The sequence below is a fragment of the Patiria miniata genome, unplaced genomic scaffold (assembly GCF_015706575.1).
Source record: "Patiria miniata isolate m_02_andy unplaced genomic scaffold, ASM1570657v1 HiC_scaffold_3, whole genome shotgun sequence".
NCBI classification, from domain to species: domain Eukaryota; kingdom Metazoa; phylum Echinodermata; class Asteroidea; order Valvatida; family Asterinidae; genus Patiria; species Patiria miniata.
Genome location: NW_024037069.1, coordinates 33,585,220 through 33,600,400, shown reverse-complemented (window position 1 = coordinate 33,600,400; position 15,181 = coordinate 33,585,220). Strand labels below are relative to the sequence as shown.

At 39.0% G+C, this 15,181-nt stretch overlaps 1 protein-coding gene across 1 annotated transcript; it reads left to right on the top strand.

Annotated features, from left to right (window-relative positions):
* The first annotated feature begins 455 nt into the window (after nucleotides 1-455).
* LOC119736721 (phosphatidylinositol phosphatase PTPRQ-like) lies at nucleotides 456-12,577 on the top strand. The gene is made up of 25 exons (XM_038210734.1): nucleotides 456-534; nucleotides 994-1,275; nucleotides 1,383-1,676; nucleotides 1,934-2,151; nucleotides 2,397-2,466; nucleotides 2,929-3,234; nucleotides 3,718-3,999; nucleotides 4,107-4,400; nucleotides 4,671-4,888; nucleotides 5,125-5,194; nucleotides 5,516-5,622; nucleotides 6,156-6,357; nucleotides 6,613-6,715; nucleotides 7,630-7,873; nucleotides 8,196-8,235; nucleotides 8,316-8,461; nucleotides 8,701-8,944; nucleotides 9,217-9,327; nucleotides 9,499-9,683; nucleotides 9,897-10,010; nucleotides 10,172-10,242; nucleotides 10,442-10,482; nucleotides 10,789-10,885; nucleotides 11,092-11,197; nucleotides 11,936-12,577. The coding sequence occupies exons 1-25, from the start codon at nucleotides 456-458 to the stop codon at nucleotides 11,996-11,998; spliced, it is 3,987 nt and encodes a 1,328-aa protein (XP_038066662.1). The 3' UTR covers nucleotides 11,999-12,577.
* The last annotated feature ends 2,604 nt before the right edge of the window (nucleotides 12,578-15,181 follow it).

Below are 15,181 nucleotides of genomic sequence, written 5' to 3'. Positions count from 1 at the left end.
ATTATGACAAGGCACCCTCTCGAGGAAATTGATGAATAAAACAGCTAACAATTAAATGAAAACAAAAAAGAGTGGAAAGGAAAGAAGGGGCCACCTCTAACACCAAATAAAAAAAGATCCACAATATAACTTCATCAGTAAGAGTGCTTCAACTTTAACATTAACATGACGTTTGTGAAAACATTTTAACTAATTCCTGTAATAGTTACACCCTCTTTTTAATTGCAGCTGACCGTGGCGTTTTGGGACTAAAAGTGATTTCAGACGATCCTAATCAACTACAAGTTTCCTGGCAACCAGATGCATGTGTCTCTGGCTACATACTGGAGTATGCATTGGAAAACAGAGGCCAATGTGAAGAGATTGAATCTCCACAGCGGGTACCACTTCCAGGTCCACTCGATGGTCAAACTACCAGTCATGTCATCACTGGTTTGATATCTAGTTCAACCTATATGGTTTACATTCGCCCTCAGTACAATGATACGCAAGGACCTGAAGCGTCGACATCCGGAACCACACTCACACAAAGTGGTAAGTAGACTGAAGCATATCTTTCCTCACATCCATGATAATGTTACAGCTATTACAGTAACTTATGGTGTAAAAAAGCTATTAGTGCGACGAACTTATAGTGTGCACCAAACATCCGTTAATAGGATTGGCATACCTCTCGCATTAACACAATACGGGGCACACAGTGAAATGAAAACATCCACTTTGGGGTTGACTACCCGCTGTCTTGGGTCAGGGAACGTGCCTGCCCCTCAAAAAGTTGTTATTGTGCCACAAATGATGTGAAATCTGTGAAGACGATATTCCTTTACTAAAAAAAAATTCGTTCAGTTCACTTATTCTAAAGTGATAAGATTTTAAATTGTTAAAAGAGGGGGGAAATGGATCAGATTTTGAATTGCTAAGATTAAGAGAGAAAAAAATATCGGCGAGTCATCCTTTTCTCATGGAATCAGTGTCTTTTTTCATATTGAGCAGTTTCCCCTGTGGTGGTGACTTCTTACGACTCTGCCAGTATCACACTCAGCTGGCGTGAGCTCTACTGCGCCAACTACTCCGTCCAATATGCACTGCAAAACAAAGAGGGTTGCCTACCCATCAACCCGCTAAACTTCACCCAGCACTGCATGTGTTCTGGAACCACTTCTGCAATGATATCCGGTCTGTTCGCCAACTCGATGTACGAGTTACGAGTCACAGCTTATGTGGACGGAAGCTACGGTCCAATAACACAAACAAATGTGACAACTAGTACTAAAGGTAAGACTCCAGTCTGTGAGGCAAACTTCCAATACTGAGGTTAGTACCATGACCATGCCAATATGGATCAACGTACTGATTCATTTCTTGTATGACTTTGTCTTAAGAACCGTCTGCACCACCACAGCAAGTGACCGTCGCTTCAACGGCGAAACGTAGCCTGACTTTCTCCTGGAGTCAACCAGCGTGTGGAAGCCGAGGTGGCATCATCACAGGCTACTCATACCAGTTGTTTGATACCAAATCAAACACACCAGTTGCACAGTCTGTAACTTCAGATGAGTCGGTGACTATTGGGAGTTTGACACCTTTCAACGAGTACAGTTTTCAAGTCGTGGCACACACCAGTGCTGGAGCTGGACCATACAGTGACGATGTGGTAGCAAGAACACTTGAAGCAGGTACTAAGTTCAAGCAAAATTGCTCCGTTTTGAAACACGTAGTGGTTTTTCCTTATGACTATCACGTGACTTGGTTTTCGTTGGCTGAGTTTAAAGGTATGACAAATATGATGAAATATCTGCTGTCAATTAGAAAATATATACGAGTCATTTACATGTTAAATGGAGTATATGAATATTAAATTTACTATCTTGCATTGTAAGAATGCCGTATATGTGCTCTATTCTAAATTTTGACTCTTTTATATATCGAGCAGAGCCCACAGTTCCTCTACATGTTGTCATTCAAAACGTTGATGAAGTTTCGATCACTTTAAAGTGGTCAGAACCCGACCCTCCACAAGGAATCATCATCCATTACAACATTAGGTACTGGAGGAGTGGACAGTCAGGAAACCCAACGCCTATCAACGACGTGGTGCTGTTGATGCATGAGATAAATGGCCTTGAAACGAATGTGACATACAACATTCAGGTCTGTTCGACACTCTTGCTTGGTTTAACATGCATTTTTATAATCTGATTGTATTAAGATCCTTGCATAAACAGTAGGAAACATTCCAACCAACCCGACACAACTCGAAAGATTTTGTGGACTACAAATGTATTTCTTTACGTTGCTTAAATTGTATCAATTCGTTTCTTGTCGATTCCTCTGGAGAATGGAAAAAGGATTTGAGGGTTTGATATTTGTTTCCGTTTTTGTGGGTTTTTTTACAGGTGCAAGCTGAGACGTCGGTTGGTGAAGGGCCCTGGAGTGAGGAAGTGACTGCAGTAACCAGAATACGAGGTATTATTGGCTCATGTCGATCATTCTGTACTTTGGTAGATTTGATGTACATGTAGTTGGATACAGAACGAAGTCAGCCCGTATCCTCAACAGACTTTCACATACATAAAGGATCCGATAAACTAAACAATAGCTCTAAAGAATTCAGAGGCATCCTAATCGACAAATTGGCACTGAGCTGTACAGAGCCAAGTGATTGCTCAGTTGGTAAAAGCACCAGTGTGGTATTCTGAAACAGCCTCGGGCGAAATTCTTTTGGTTAAAAGATTCTAATTGAGTTTAGCAATTAAATGAAAATAAAAAAGAGTAGAAAGGAAAGAAGGGGCCACCTCTAACACCAAATAAAAAAGATCCACAATATAACTTCATCAGTAAAAGTGCTTTAACTTTAACATTAACATGACGTTTGTGAAAACATTTTAACTAATTCCTGTAATTGTTACACCCTCTTTTTAATTGCAGCTGACAATGGCGTTTTGGGACTAAAAGTGATTTCAGACGATCCTAATCAACTACAAGTTTCCTGGCAACCAGATGCATGTGTCTCTGGCTACATGCTGGAGTATGCATTGACGAACAGGGGCCAATGTGAAGAGATTGAATCTCCACAGCGGGTACCACTTCCAGGCCCACTCGATGGTCAAACTACCAGTCATGTCATCACTGGTTTGATATCTGGTTCAACCTATATGGTTTACATTCGCCCTCAGTACAATGATACGGAAGGACCTGAAGCGTCGACATCCGGAACCACACTCACACAAAGTGGTAAGTAGACTGAAGCATATCTTTCCTCTCATCCATGATAATGTTACAGCTATTACAGTAACTTATGGTGTAAAAAAGCTATTAGTGCGACGACCTTAGTGTGCACTAAACATCCGTTAATAGGATTGGCATACCTCTCGCATTAACACATTACGGGGCACACAGTGAAATGAAAATATCCACTTTGGGGTTGACTACCCGCTGTCTTGGGTCAGGGAACGTGCCTGCCCCTCAAAAAGTTGTTATTGTGCCACAAATGATGTGAAATCTGTGAAGACGTTATTCCTTTACTAAAAAAAAAAATTGTTCAGTTCCCTTATTCTAAAGTGATACAATTTTAAATTGTTAGAAGCGGGGGGAAATGGATCAGATTTTGAATTGCTAAGATTAAGAGAGAAAAAATTGTCGGCTTGCAACTCCAACATAAGCATGGAGAGTCATTCTCTCCTCATGGAATGTCTTTTTTTTTTTCATATTGAGCAGTTTCCCCTGTGGTGGTGACTTCTTACGATTCTGCCAGTATCACACTCAGCTGGCGTGAGCTCTACTGTGCCAACTACTCCGTCCAATATGCACTGACAAACAAAGAGGGTTGCCTACCCATCAACCCGCTAAACTTCACCCAGCACTGCATGTGTTCAGGAACCACTTCTGCAATGATATCCGGTCTGTTCGCCAACTCGAGGTACGAGTTACGAGTCACAGCTTATGTGAACGGAAGCTACGGTCCAATAACACAAACAAATGTGACAACTAGTACTAAAGGTAAGACTCCAGTCTGTGAGGCAAACTTTCAATACTGAGGTAAGTACCATGACCATGCCAATATGGATCAACGTACTGATTCATTTCTTGTATGACTTTGTCTTAAGAACCGTCTGCACCACCACAGGAAGTGACCGTCACTTCAACGGCGAAACGCAGCCTGACTTTCTCCTGGAGTCAGCCAGCGTGTGGAAGCCGAGGTGGCATCATCACAGGCTACTCATACCAGTTGTTTGATACCAAATCAAACACACAAGTTGCACAGTCTGTAACTTCTGATGAGTTGGTGACTATTGGGAGTTTGGCACCTTTCAACGAGTACAGTTTTCAAGTCGTGGCACACACCAGTGCTGGAGCTGGACCATACAGTGATGGTGTGGTAGGAAGAACACTTGAATCAGGTACAGAGTGAACCAAATGAACCAAATGCTCCATTTACATTTTTAAACGTCTGGTGTGTTTTCCGCTAACTAGAGTAACGTGACTTATTTTTTTTCGCTGAGTGAAAAGGTTTCGAACGTAAAGATATTGTTGATAAAATACCTGACACTCATTAAAAATATAGTGTCGTTTACATTTTAGTGGATTATGTGAATATTAAATTAAAGCTTGCCATAAAAATATTCCATATGTGCACTAACCTAAATGTTTACTCTTTATATATTGAGCAGAGCCCACAGTTCCTCTAAATATCGTCATTCAGAACGTTGATGACGTATCCATCACTCTGCAATGGTCAGAGCCCGACCCGCCACAAGGAATCGTCACCAATTACAACGTTAGGTACTGGAGGAATGGACAGTCAGGAAACCCAACGCCTATCAACGACGTGGTGCTGTTGATGCATGAGATAAATGGCCTTGAAACGAATGTGACATACAACATTCAGGTCTGTTCAACACTCTTGCTTGGTTATACATGCATTTTCATAATCTGATCCTTGCATAAACAGTAGGAAACATTCCAACCAACCCGACACGACTCGAAGGATTTTGTGGACTACAAATGTATTTCTTTACGTTGCTTAAATTGTATCAATTCGTTTCTTGTCGGTTCCTCTGGAGAATGGAAAAAGGATTTGAGGGTTTGATATTTGTTTCCGTTTTTTGTGGTTTTTTTTAACAGGTGCAAGCTGAGACGTCGGTTGGTGAAGGGCCCTGGAGTGAGGAAGTGACTGCAGTAACCAGAATACGAGGTATTATTGGCCCATGTCGATCATTCTGTACTTTGGTAGATTTGATGTACATGTAGTTGGATACAGAACGAAGTCAGCCCGTATCCTCAACAGGCTTTCACATACTTACAGAATCCGATTATCTGAACAATATAGCTCTAAAGAAATTCATAGGCGTCCTAATCGACAAATTGGCAGCTATACACACGCAAGTGATTGCTCAGTTGGTAAAAGCACCAGTGTGGTATTCTGAAACAGCCTCGGGCAAATTTCTTTTGGTTAAAAGATTCTAATTGAATTTAGCAGCTACAGCTTTAACGATGTTTAACGTTTTGTTTTCAGAACCTGGACCCATCCAGTATCTTCATTGGACAGACAGAACTGATTCCACAATCGCCTTGGACTGGGAGCCGCCGCTCAATCCGAATGGGCAAATACAAAGATACATAGTACGTCTTACTTCTCTTTAATAGAAAAGAGAAACAACGCTATAGGCAAGCCTAGTACAGCTGGTCCGAGAACACACAAAATCATATTCGCTTGATTCAGACTATTTTTTCCCTTACATCCTAATATAATCACTTTTATCGCCTATTTAACCTTTAGATATTATTTTGCTTAGGATACTAGAGCAACACTAAACCCCCTGACCATTACTTTTGATATATATTGAATACAAATCTAAATGTAGACATGTTGCAAATTTACAAATATACTGTAACTAATCAAGAAAAGCACAACCAAACCTTCTTTTTTGTACAATATTTAGATTTCTTTGTAAGACATTTAAACTAAAACTATCAAACAACCAAAATAAAATAAAAGCAAAACGAGATCAAAATTTAGATCACATTTTCACTGTTTCCATTTCAAAATGCCAAAGCTTGAATTCAAATTATGCGACATCAGACTCATTTTTGCAGAGCGGGTCACATATAAGCTTGATTGGTTTTCGTCAAAATTCTACATTTCAACATCACAGGTTGAATACCGAGCGACAGACAAACCTCATCAACCTGGTTTCACTGCACCTGACGAATGCGAAAGGAATGAAGTGGAGAGTCCGCCATTTGTGAAAGAAAATCTGGAGCCTGGTACAAAGTATGAGTTCAGAGTGGCAGCGGAGAATCAGTTGTTCATAGGAAGTGCTACAGTTTTGGAAGCATATACCAAACCACCGTCAGGTAAGGAAATATAATACATTTGTATTTCATTGTATATGCTTCGATGTCACGTCAGCATACAAATGTTACTTCATCCTAACATTGAAAGAACAAAAACTACTCTAAACAGTTTCAACCTCATGCCATTGGGACAAAAACTCTCAATCGCTGCTGAAGATTTTCTACGTGCGTGTTTTTTTTTTTAATATGACAGTTGAAACTGTCCCGCAACATTTCAACAATTTTCTAATTAAGATCATGCTACTTGAACATTAGATCTTCCCGCACCGCCTCAACCGATTTCATACCAAGGAGACGCCACAGATACTACCGTCACTATTGGTGTAACTACCGCAGTATCTAGTGATGACTTCATTGAGTGAGTACCATACAGGACTGCATTCAGTTTGTTTGAATTCATCGAGTGTTAATGGAATCAATCTGTTAATAAAATATACACGTTATGTAACACTTATTCATGCGAAAAGGAACTGATACTAATCATCCATGGAATTGTAACCAAACTTCCAACCGAGGCAAATGTTGTGCAATGTCGGAAGAAATCGTCGTTGTTAACATTAATTAATGCATGTATACATTAGTATAATACGTGTAGTAGTACAGTGTTCCCTTTGCTTAAAAAAACTGTATTGAAGTTTGCATATTTGTTTTTTCATGTGCTATCAATATTTATACAACACCTGAATAAATCCCCGTCATCTTATTGGTGAATTGTAGATCACGTGACAAATTATTATTCGGTATAATGCACGGTGCGACCATGCGTTATACCCATGCGTTATACCGTTTCACTTTGCGCTTGTTCCATGACGCGGTATTTGCGTGCAAAATGCATGCTGGTGGGCGCGTTCAGCGTAGCGTGTATTGTTCCAAAGAGCCAGCGCTACAGCATTGGGTTCAAACATTTTCGTGAAGGGGTAGTTCAACATCTTTAAAATCGAAATAAATTGTAGTTTATAAATTACCAATCAAATGACGAGAAATTATTCAGGTGTTGTATAAAACAAATAACGAATGTTTTACGTTCGTGCGATGGAAAGAATAATTTCATTCGGTGACAGATTGAATGTTCTATTCCACTCGGCTTCGCCTCGTGGAATAGAACATTCAATCTGTCACCTCATGAAATTATTCTTACCATCGCACTCACAAACATTCGTTATTTGTATAATAACAGGTATATTTGCAAGTAATAAATACTAGACCCATTTTGAGCTATTGTATAAAATATATAACAAATTGATTCTGTCATCCCTTTTTTGTTTACTGCAGATCGTACGTTGTTCATGTCAAGAAGACCAGGTCTTCATCAGTGACCAGGAGAGATGTTCTTATTCCAAGCCATTTCGAGGATTCCCCAAATGACTACATAGCAGCGGAACTCCCCAAAGGGGGCGTGCCCGACAAATTTGTAGTGGGGGACACCAAAATGTACGGTGGATACTTTAACGCTCCGCTGCAGACGGGTGCTGTGTACAACATTCGTGTTGGGTCTGTCAGTAAGGGGAACGAATCGGTAGGCACACGTGTTTCTAATTGCAGATTTTATTTTTGTAACATTAAGATAAATATATTGTGTTCAAAATTACACCTTCCTCCCTCAAAATGAAACATGAAGCATTCATTAGTTCATTTAGGTCGTCTTCAAAAATACAAACATTTACCAAGACTTCCTTTCACACTGACGTTTTTCAGGTTGAGGAATAAATGGGATGTATTAGCCTAGAGACTAGCTGTGTTTGTTGTTTTAAAATTACATATCATTTAAACTATTGCAAAAAAAAATGTTTCGATCAAACTCATAACTCTCAGCAACTACCTTTTTGTTTCGTTTACAGGAGGCCAATGTGGAATTTTCGGACCCACTTACAGTCACAGGTAAGGTTTGAATGCTGCCGTTAATAGTAATTCCTTGTGTACGATGGGCAACTTTGAAACTTATTGTATTCTTTTTTTAGTGCAAGAATCAAGTCCTGGACCGAACATTGCTGCTATAGCTCTTGGGGTGGGTTTGTCTACCCTCATTTTGATTGGCGTTGTTGCATTCATCTTGTGGAAAAAATGTAGTGCAGCTCGCTCGCAGCAAAGTGCTACAGATGAACTGGTAAGTCGTAAGCATTATTATCTAATACAATAACGGTTAGGAAACTACATTGTACGGATAAACTGTCCTTCAATATTATGCTGATCCCACTATGTAACCCTGGAATCTCCATTATATTGAAGGAGACTTTACAGGTCTAGGATATGTGCTTTATTCGTGTTAACACTGAGAGGTGGTTTGGAGTTTTTTCCAGCGTTATAAGCTTTGCTTTTCTTTATGTTTTATCTATAATTGATAAGATTCTCACCGAAAACCCCGAACCTAAACTCAAGAAAATTGAGTCACTTAATGAGGACAACACCGACCCCATTGTCTACGAGAATATTGGGATTCTTCCAAGCTGGGCGGCTAAACTGGAAATCAAACGGGGAAATTTGATCATCGATGATGAGATTCTTGGTAAGGGTAACTTTGGCGAGGTACGGGCAGGAGGCGTGAAGATTAAAGGGAAAGTCACCAAAGCAGCCATCAAAACAATGAAAGGTAAGGCAGTCTGAAATGTTGAATCAATAAAAAACTTTCCACTTTTTCTTCATATCAAAAATTGAGACACACGTGAATTCTTTGTATTATTTGCACATTTAATGGCCAAACTATTTCTAATCACCGAAGTTGCGCAAACTATCTTACCTTTTAACTATTGAAAAGAAAAGAATAATTAATCAAAAACATTCACTGACACGAAAGATAATTGATTCCTATTAAAATTGATTGAAAAGGCTGTGGATCTAATAATTGTATTTGTGAATTTATAGGAAATGCTTGCGAATCTGCATGGGAAGACTTCATAAAGGAGTTACGGACAATGGCAGGCATAGAGCCCCATCCTAATGTCGTTGGTCTACTGGGTGCATGCATGCACGAAGGTATTCATTCAACCTACCTAAATCTGTTTCAGAAATTAGTCTTACAATTTTTGTAGACAGTTGTGCCATCAAACTTAAAAGTTCCAAATTATTCTAGAGTTAATTTAAGCTTTTATTTTCAAGGTTAAAACTGTATTCATGTGTACAAAAGTCTAAGATTTTGTTTGAAAGCGATTCTGTACGTGGCGCTTGAGTTTCTACCTAATGGCAACCTCCGTGATTATCTGAGGAGTACTCGGCCTAAGCAGCAAGGGGCAGCTGGCTCTCAAGATGATGTGTCGCCGCTGACTTCCTCCATGCTGCTCAAGTTTGGTCTGGATGTGGCCAAAGGAATGGAACATCTGTCCAACACGGGGGCAAGTCAGAAACTGTATTAATGATGTATTTGTTAAAGATTAATGCACTGCAAGAAATGCCCGGTAAATCTTGGATGTGTAATTTTTCAAAATTATCATGGAGTTCTCCGACACCTGCAAATGTGAAGTTATCGACGCAATTGTTGGTTTCTAATAAAGTTGCTGTTAAAGTTTGCATTGATAAATACATTTTGCATATTTTTGTTTGTTTAGATAATCCACTGTGACTTGGCAGCACGGAACATCCTTCTCTCTGAAGATCTGACCGCCAAAGTGTCTGACTTTGGCCTTTCCAGAGGAGAAGACATCCATGTCCAGAAATCTTCGGTAAAAAACCCAGAATGTGTGGTGTTTTTTTTTTGATTGACCCATTATTTTGGACCTCCAAACAATAGACCGTTTGAAAAAAAAATTGAACTTAAAGATGTATAAGACATTGTAGATGCAGAAAACCTTCAAACTGTCAGTTTTTTTACTTTGTTCATTAGACCAGGTTTCCCATTCGCTGGTTGGCCATCGAATCTTTGAGGCGTCGTGTCTACCAGTCAAAAAGCGATGTGTAAGTTAAAATTGACCATTGGCAGTAAAAAAAAGAAAACAGAAAACTGTCTTAATTAAACAGCATGGGTTACACTGTGAGTATTATACATACACCTAATTCATGACCTACGCCGAGACTTAGACTTGATTATTTTAAAGAAGAATTGTTTTCTGCCTTTTCTGGTTTTCTCTGCATTATGTGCATTCCTACCATCCAGGTGGTCCTTTGGCATCTTACTGTGGGAGATCGTTACGTACGGTGAGTTCTTCATTTCGTATCTTGCCTTGGTATTCCCTATTCTTAATTTTTATGTTTAAGAGCATAAACTATCTGAAGTCTACATTTCATAGCAAAACAATATTTAGCAGAACACAGTTTGCTTGCATCGCCGTTTATTTTCTAAACTTGAAAATATAGAATAATGGAATATAAGTAGCTATAATTTAAAGCACGTCTGCTTCTGTATTGAGCAAGTGTTAGCCCAAAACCTTTACTTATTAAAAAGATAAAGATTATTTGCAGGTAATAATGTATTGATTTCCGACACCGAATTAATCATTTTAGGATCCACTCCGTACGCTGGTATTGAGAGCATGTCACTGGTCGAAAGACTGCTGGATGGATACCGCATGCCCAAGCCGGACAACTGCGCCGATGAAATGTAAGGGACAACATACTACTCTTCTTTATCCGTATTGAAACTGATTTTGACTTTAATTACAATAAAATGTTCGTAAATATTTCACAAGCTTGTCTGTTGCTGCCATCTTTTATATGGCTCATTTCTTATTATCTGTTTGACTTGGTCATTTGCAACGTCTTAGATTAATAGTGTGATATCATTTTTTTCCTCGATATGTTTTAAAGTTACGATGTGATGTTGAAGTGCTGGCAGCAGCAACCTAGCGACCGACCCAGTTTCAGCAAACTGGTCGAAATTCTGGAGGAAATGACCTGCAATCCGGATGCAAATGTACGTATAAATGGGAACCTAATGCCAAATGTGCGCATCGTTCACAGTAACCCTATAGTAAAAGGGCCGGGGGCGCCGGGGGCGGAATCCACCCCCCCCCCTTCGACTTTTTCCGCGATAGCCTTCAAAACAATTTTCCGCGACCCGAGCTGTTTTTAGCCTCGAGCCTTGCGCATCTTTTGAAACTAAAAATATAAAAATCGAACCACGGGTTGCCGTGCAGCGAAAACTTTTCCGGGACTACGCGCCGTGAAAACTGAATTTTCCCATATTTGTTGTGTACACATGCAGAATTACCATTCGTACATATGAATAATTGATTAGCCATAATTTCAAAAACCCTTTGATCTATAGTCATACAATTTCTTGGGTATGTTTATGATGAGTTGCTCTATGCATGTACCGAGTTTCAAAATTTGTCGTCACTCGATGGCCGAGATCTTAGGGGATCCTCCCCCCCCCCCCCCGGCTGAGAGATGGTCAAAATAACCCGGCCCTCTTATAGGGTTAAAACGCAGTGTGCCGAAAATCATTACTCAAATGTTTCTTTGTTGACCTCAGTTTCGAATCAATCTCTTTTAGTACTCGATACTCTACAGATTTGTCAAAAAGATTCTGTAATATATCTTTTCAAATTGTTTTACTTGCAACGTAACATTTTTGAATGATTAATTTGAATGATTATATCCTGGTGTCTACAGTGATCCATTTTAGTACTTTAACCTTGATTTATTACAGGATTACTTGTCACCGACTGTCTGCGAGAATTTCACCATCAAGCCTGAGTTTGACGATAACTAGATGAATGTAATGATCGCTCACGTGCCAGCTCAGCCAATCATCGCCCCTTGTTGTCGTAACCCTAGAAATTGAGCGTATTAATGAGTACATTATGTGTAATGTAACATTATTCTAGTATTTGGAATAAATTGTTATGTAGTTATAAAATTCGGTATAGAAAAAATAATGTAAGATGTACCCATACAAATGATTTTATGCGAAACTGTGAGTCTAATTGTACTTGTAAGATGAATCGCCATACTTAACATTCCAATTTGATGTCTGGGTTTAAACATTTCGATCCAACGAAAATCCAACATCATAAACTTTTTTACGATAAACAAGCAAAGTCCCAATTTTGATTCTCTCGGAACCTCTTTGTTATTGTCTTAAACTCAAAATAGAATTACTCAGCAATATTCCAAGTTATTGTCTGCAATGAATGGGAGATTTGCGGTAACACCATGTGAATGATATCTCTCTGTGTGTTGTGTGGTTCTGAGAAGAACCTTTTGGTTATTGTCTTATACTCAGAATAGAATTACTCAGTTATATTCCAAGTTATTGTCTTCAATGAATGGGAGATTGGCGGTAATACCATGTGAATGATATCTCTCTGTGAGTTGTGTGGTTCTGAGAAGAACCTCTTGGTTATTGTCTTATACTCAGAATACAATTACTCAGTTATACTCAAAGTTATTGTCTTTAATGAATGGGAGATTGGCGGTAACACCATGTGAATGATATCTCTCTGTGAGTTGTGTTGTTATGAGAAGAACCAGTTGGTTATTAAGAATAGAATTACTCAGTTATTTTCCAAGTTATTGTCTTTAATGAATGGGAGATTGGCGGTAACACCATGTTAATGATGTCTCTCGTTTAGTTGTGTTGTTCTGACATGAACCTCTTGGTTTATTGTCTAAAACTCAGAATAGTATTTACTCAGATATTCCAAGTTATTATCTTCAATGAATGGGAGATTTGCGGTAACACCATGTGAATGATATCTCGCTGTGAGTTGTGCGGTTCTGAGAAGAACCTCTTGGTTATAGTCTTAAACTCATAATAGAATTACTCAGTGATATCCCAAGTTATTGTCTTTAATGAATGGGGGATTGGCGGTAATACCATGTGAATGATGTCTCTCTTTGAGTTGTGTTATTCTGAGAAGAACCTCTTGGTTATTGTCTTATACTCAGAATACAATTACTCAGTTACACTCAAAGTTATCGTCTTCAATGAATGGGGGATTGGCGGTAATACCATCATGGGCGTCGCGAGGGGGGCAAGGGGGGCACTTGCCCCCCCCCCCCCGGAAAACCAAAATAAATAAAAAAAGAAGAAGAAGAAGAAAAAAAAGAGGGAAAAAAAGAAAAAGAGGCGCGAAGACATATTGGTGTAAATTTAATGGGTTGGGGGGGTGCAAAATGTCCCTGCCCCCTCTAAAACTGATAAATCGAGAATGTGTTGAGAAATACAGGCATTTTTTGGCAAAAAAAATGTTTGCCCCCCTCTAGAAAAAATCCTGGCGACGCCCATGAATACCATGTGAATGATATCTCTCTGTGAGTTGTGTGGTTCTAAGAAAATCCTCTTTGTTATTGTCTTAAACTCATAATAGAATTACTCAGTTATATTCCAAGTTATTTTCTTTCATGAATGGGCGATTGGCAGTGACACCATGTGAATGATATCTCTCAGTGAGTTGTGTTGTTCTGAGAAGAACCAGTTGGTTATTAAGAATAGAATTACTCAGTTATATTCCAAGTTATTGTCTATAATGGATGGGCGATTGGCAGTGACACCATGTGAATGATATCTCTCAGTGAGTTGTGTTGTTCTGAGAAGAACCAGTTGGTTATTAAGAATAGAATTACTCAGTTATATTTAAACTTATTGTCTTTAATGAATGGGAGATTGGCGGTAACACCATGTTAATGATGTCTCTCTGTGAGTTGTGTTGTTCTGAGAAGAACCAGTTGGTTATTGTCTTATACTCAGAATATAATTACTCAGTTATATTCCAAGTTATTGTCTTCAATAAATGTAAGATTTGTGGTAACATAATGTAAATGATATCTCTCTTTGAGTTGTGTTGTTCTGAGAAGAACCTCTTAGTTTATTGTCTGATTCTCAGAATATAATTAATAAGATATATTCCATGTGTAATGTATATAGCGATGGATGTATTATCTTCTTACATAATATTAAAGCAAATTCGTAGGAAATAATACCGAGAACAAACAATTCATGAATTGAGACGAAGAATTGTTTTCTCTTAAATCTGATAAACCTCAGGGGATCACCGGGGAGCGGAGTTGGGAGGACACTAACTTGAAGACTTCTGAAGTATTTGTCAAGACTCAGACGGGTTTGCTTGTGACCACATTTAGTTAATTTGTCTCCCATTTTTACATAGCTTTCTACCTTGAGGTCTTAGACAAACCACCTCTTGAAGGGACAACCCGTTCTTTATTACAAACTTGTTTTGTAAAGCCACTTAATTGTGTCGTGCGTTTACTACACTAATCAGATTACTCAGAAGTTAGTCGAGTAGATTTATTTTTAAAAAAAGGTTGCGTAAAAGATGGTAAGTTAACCCAAATCGTACTAAGCTACTCAGTCTGACGTGAACTGAAGTCAGGACAAGTCAGAAAGTTTTTTTCTTTTATCACGAGCAGTACGTACGATTCTAAAAGATGCCAACTAGATAAGTCACGCCATCGGGCCCTGACAATGGTCACCGTGGCAAAGTTGTTTGTGCTTGCCAGGAATTGTAGGCACTTTTTCATTCGATCTTGCAATAGGGGCAATTGCGAACACCTTTTCTCTGACCTGATTTTTTCTTTTTTTTTCTTTTCATTTTAAGGTTTCGTTGACGTTAACTTTGCAAATAGCAAGGTTCTTTCCGCGGTTGCACACATCCCCAGCCTAATAGAAATTGGACTGGCTGTCATTAAAACCAGTCATGCTTTACGCCAATTCCAGTGTACTTTCGTTTTAACAACAAAAGAAAGCTATTCATGCTTTAACCTCTATTTTTGCCAGTCCCTGTATCAAACAAATAGCGCTGTAAATATAGCTAGTGCACATTGTTTGTCGTGTTAGAACGCAGCCTTGCAGTAATAGTGTGTCATATATAATTTAACAGTCCCCGATGCTACAGGATACCAGTCAAGTGACCTGCTGGGTTTTTTTTCAGCA

Bases quoted from the DNA above. Each gene is read 5' to 3' on its own strand.
- LOC119736721 (XM_038210734.1), top strand. From the start codon at position 456: ATGGTTTACATTCGCCCTCAGTACAATGATACGCAAGGACCTGAAGCG. The intron at 8,462-8,700 runs GTAAGTCGTAAG...ATAATTGATAAG, and splicing joins AAAGTGCTACAGATGAACTG to ATTCTCACCGAAAACCCCGA. The intron at 9,684-9,896 runs GCAAGTCAGAAA...TTGTTTGTTTAG, and splicing joins AACATCTGTCCAACACGGGG to ATAATCCACTGTGACTTGGC.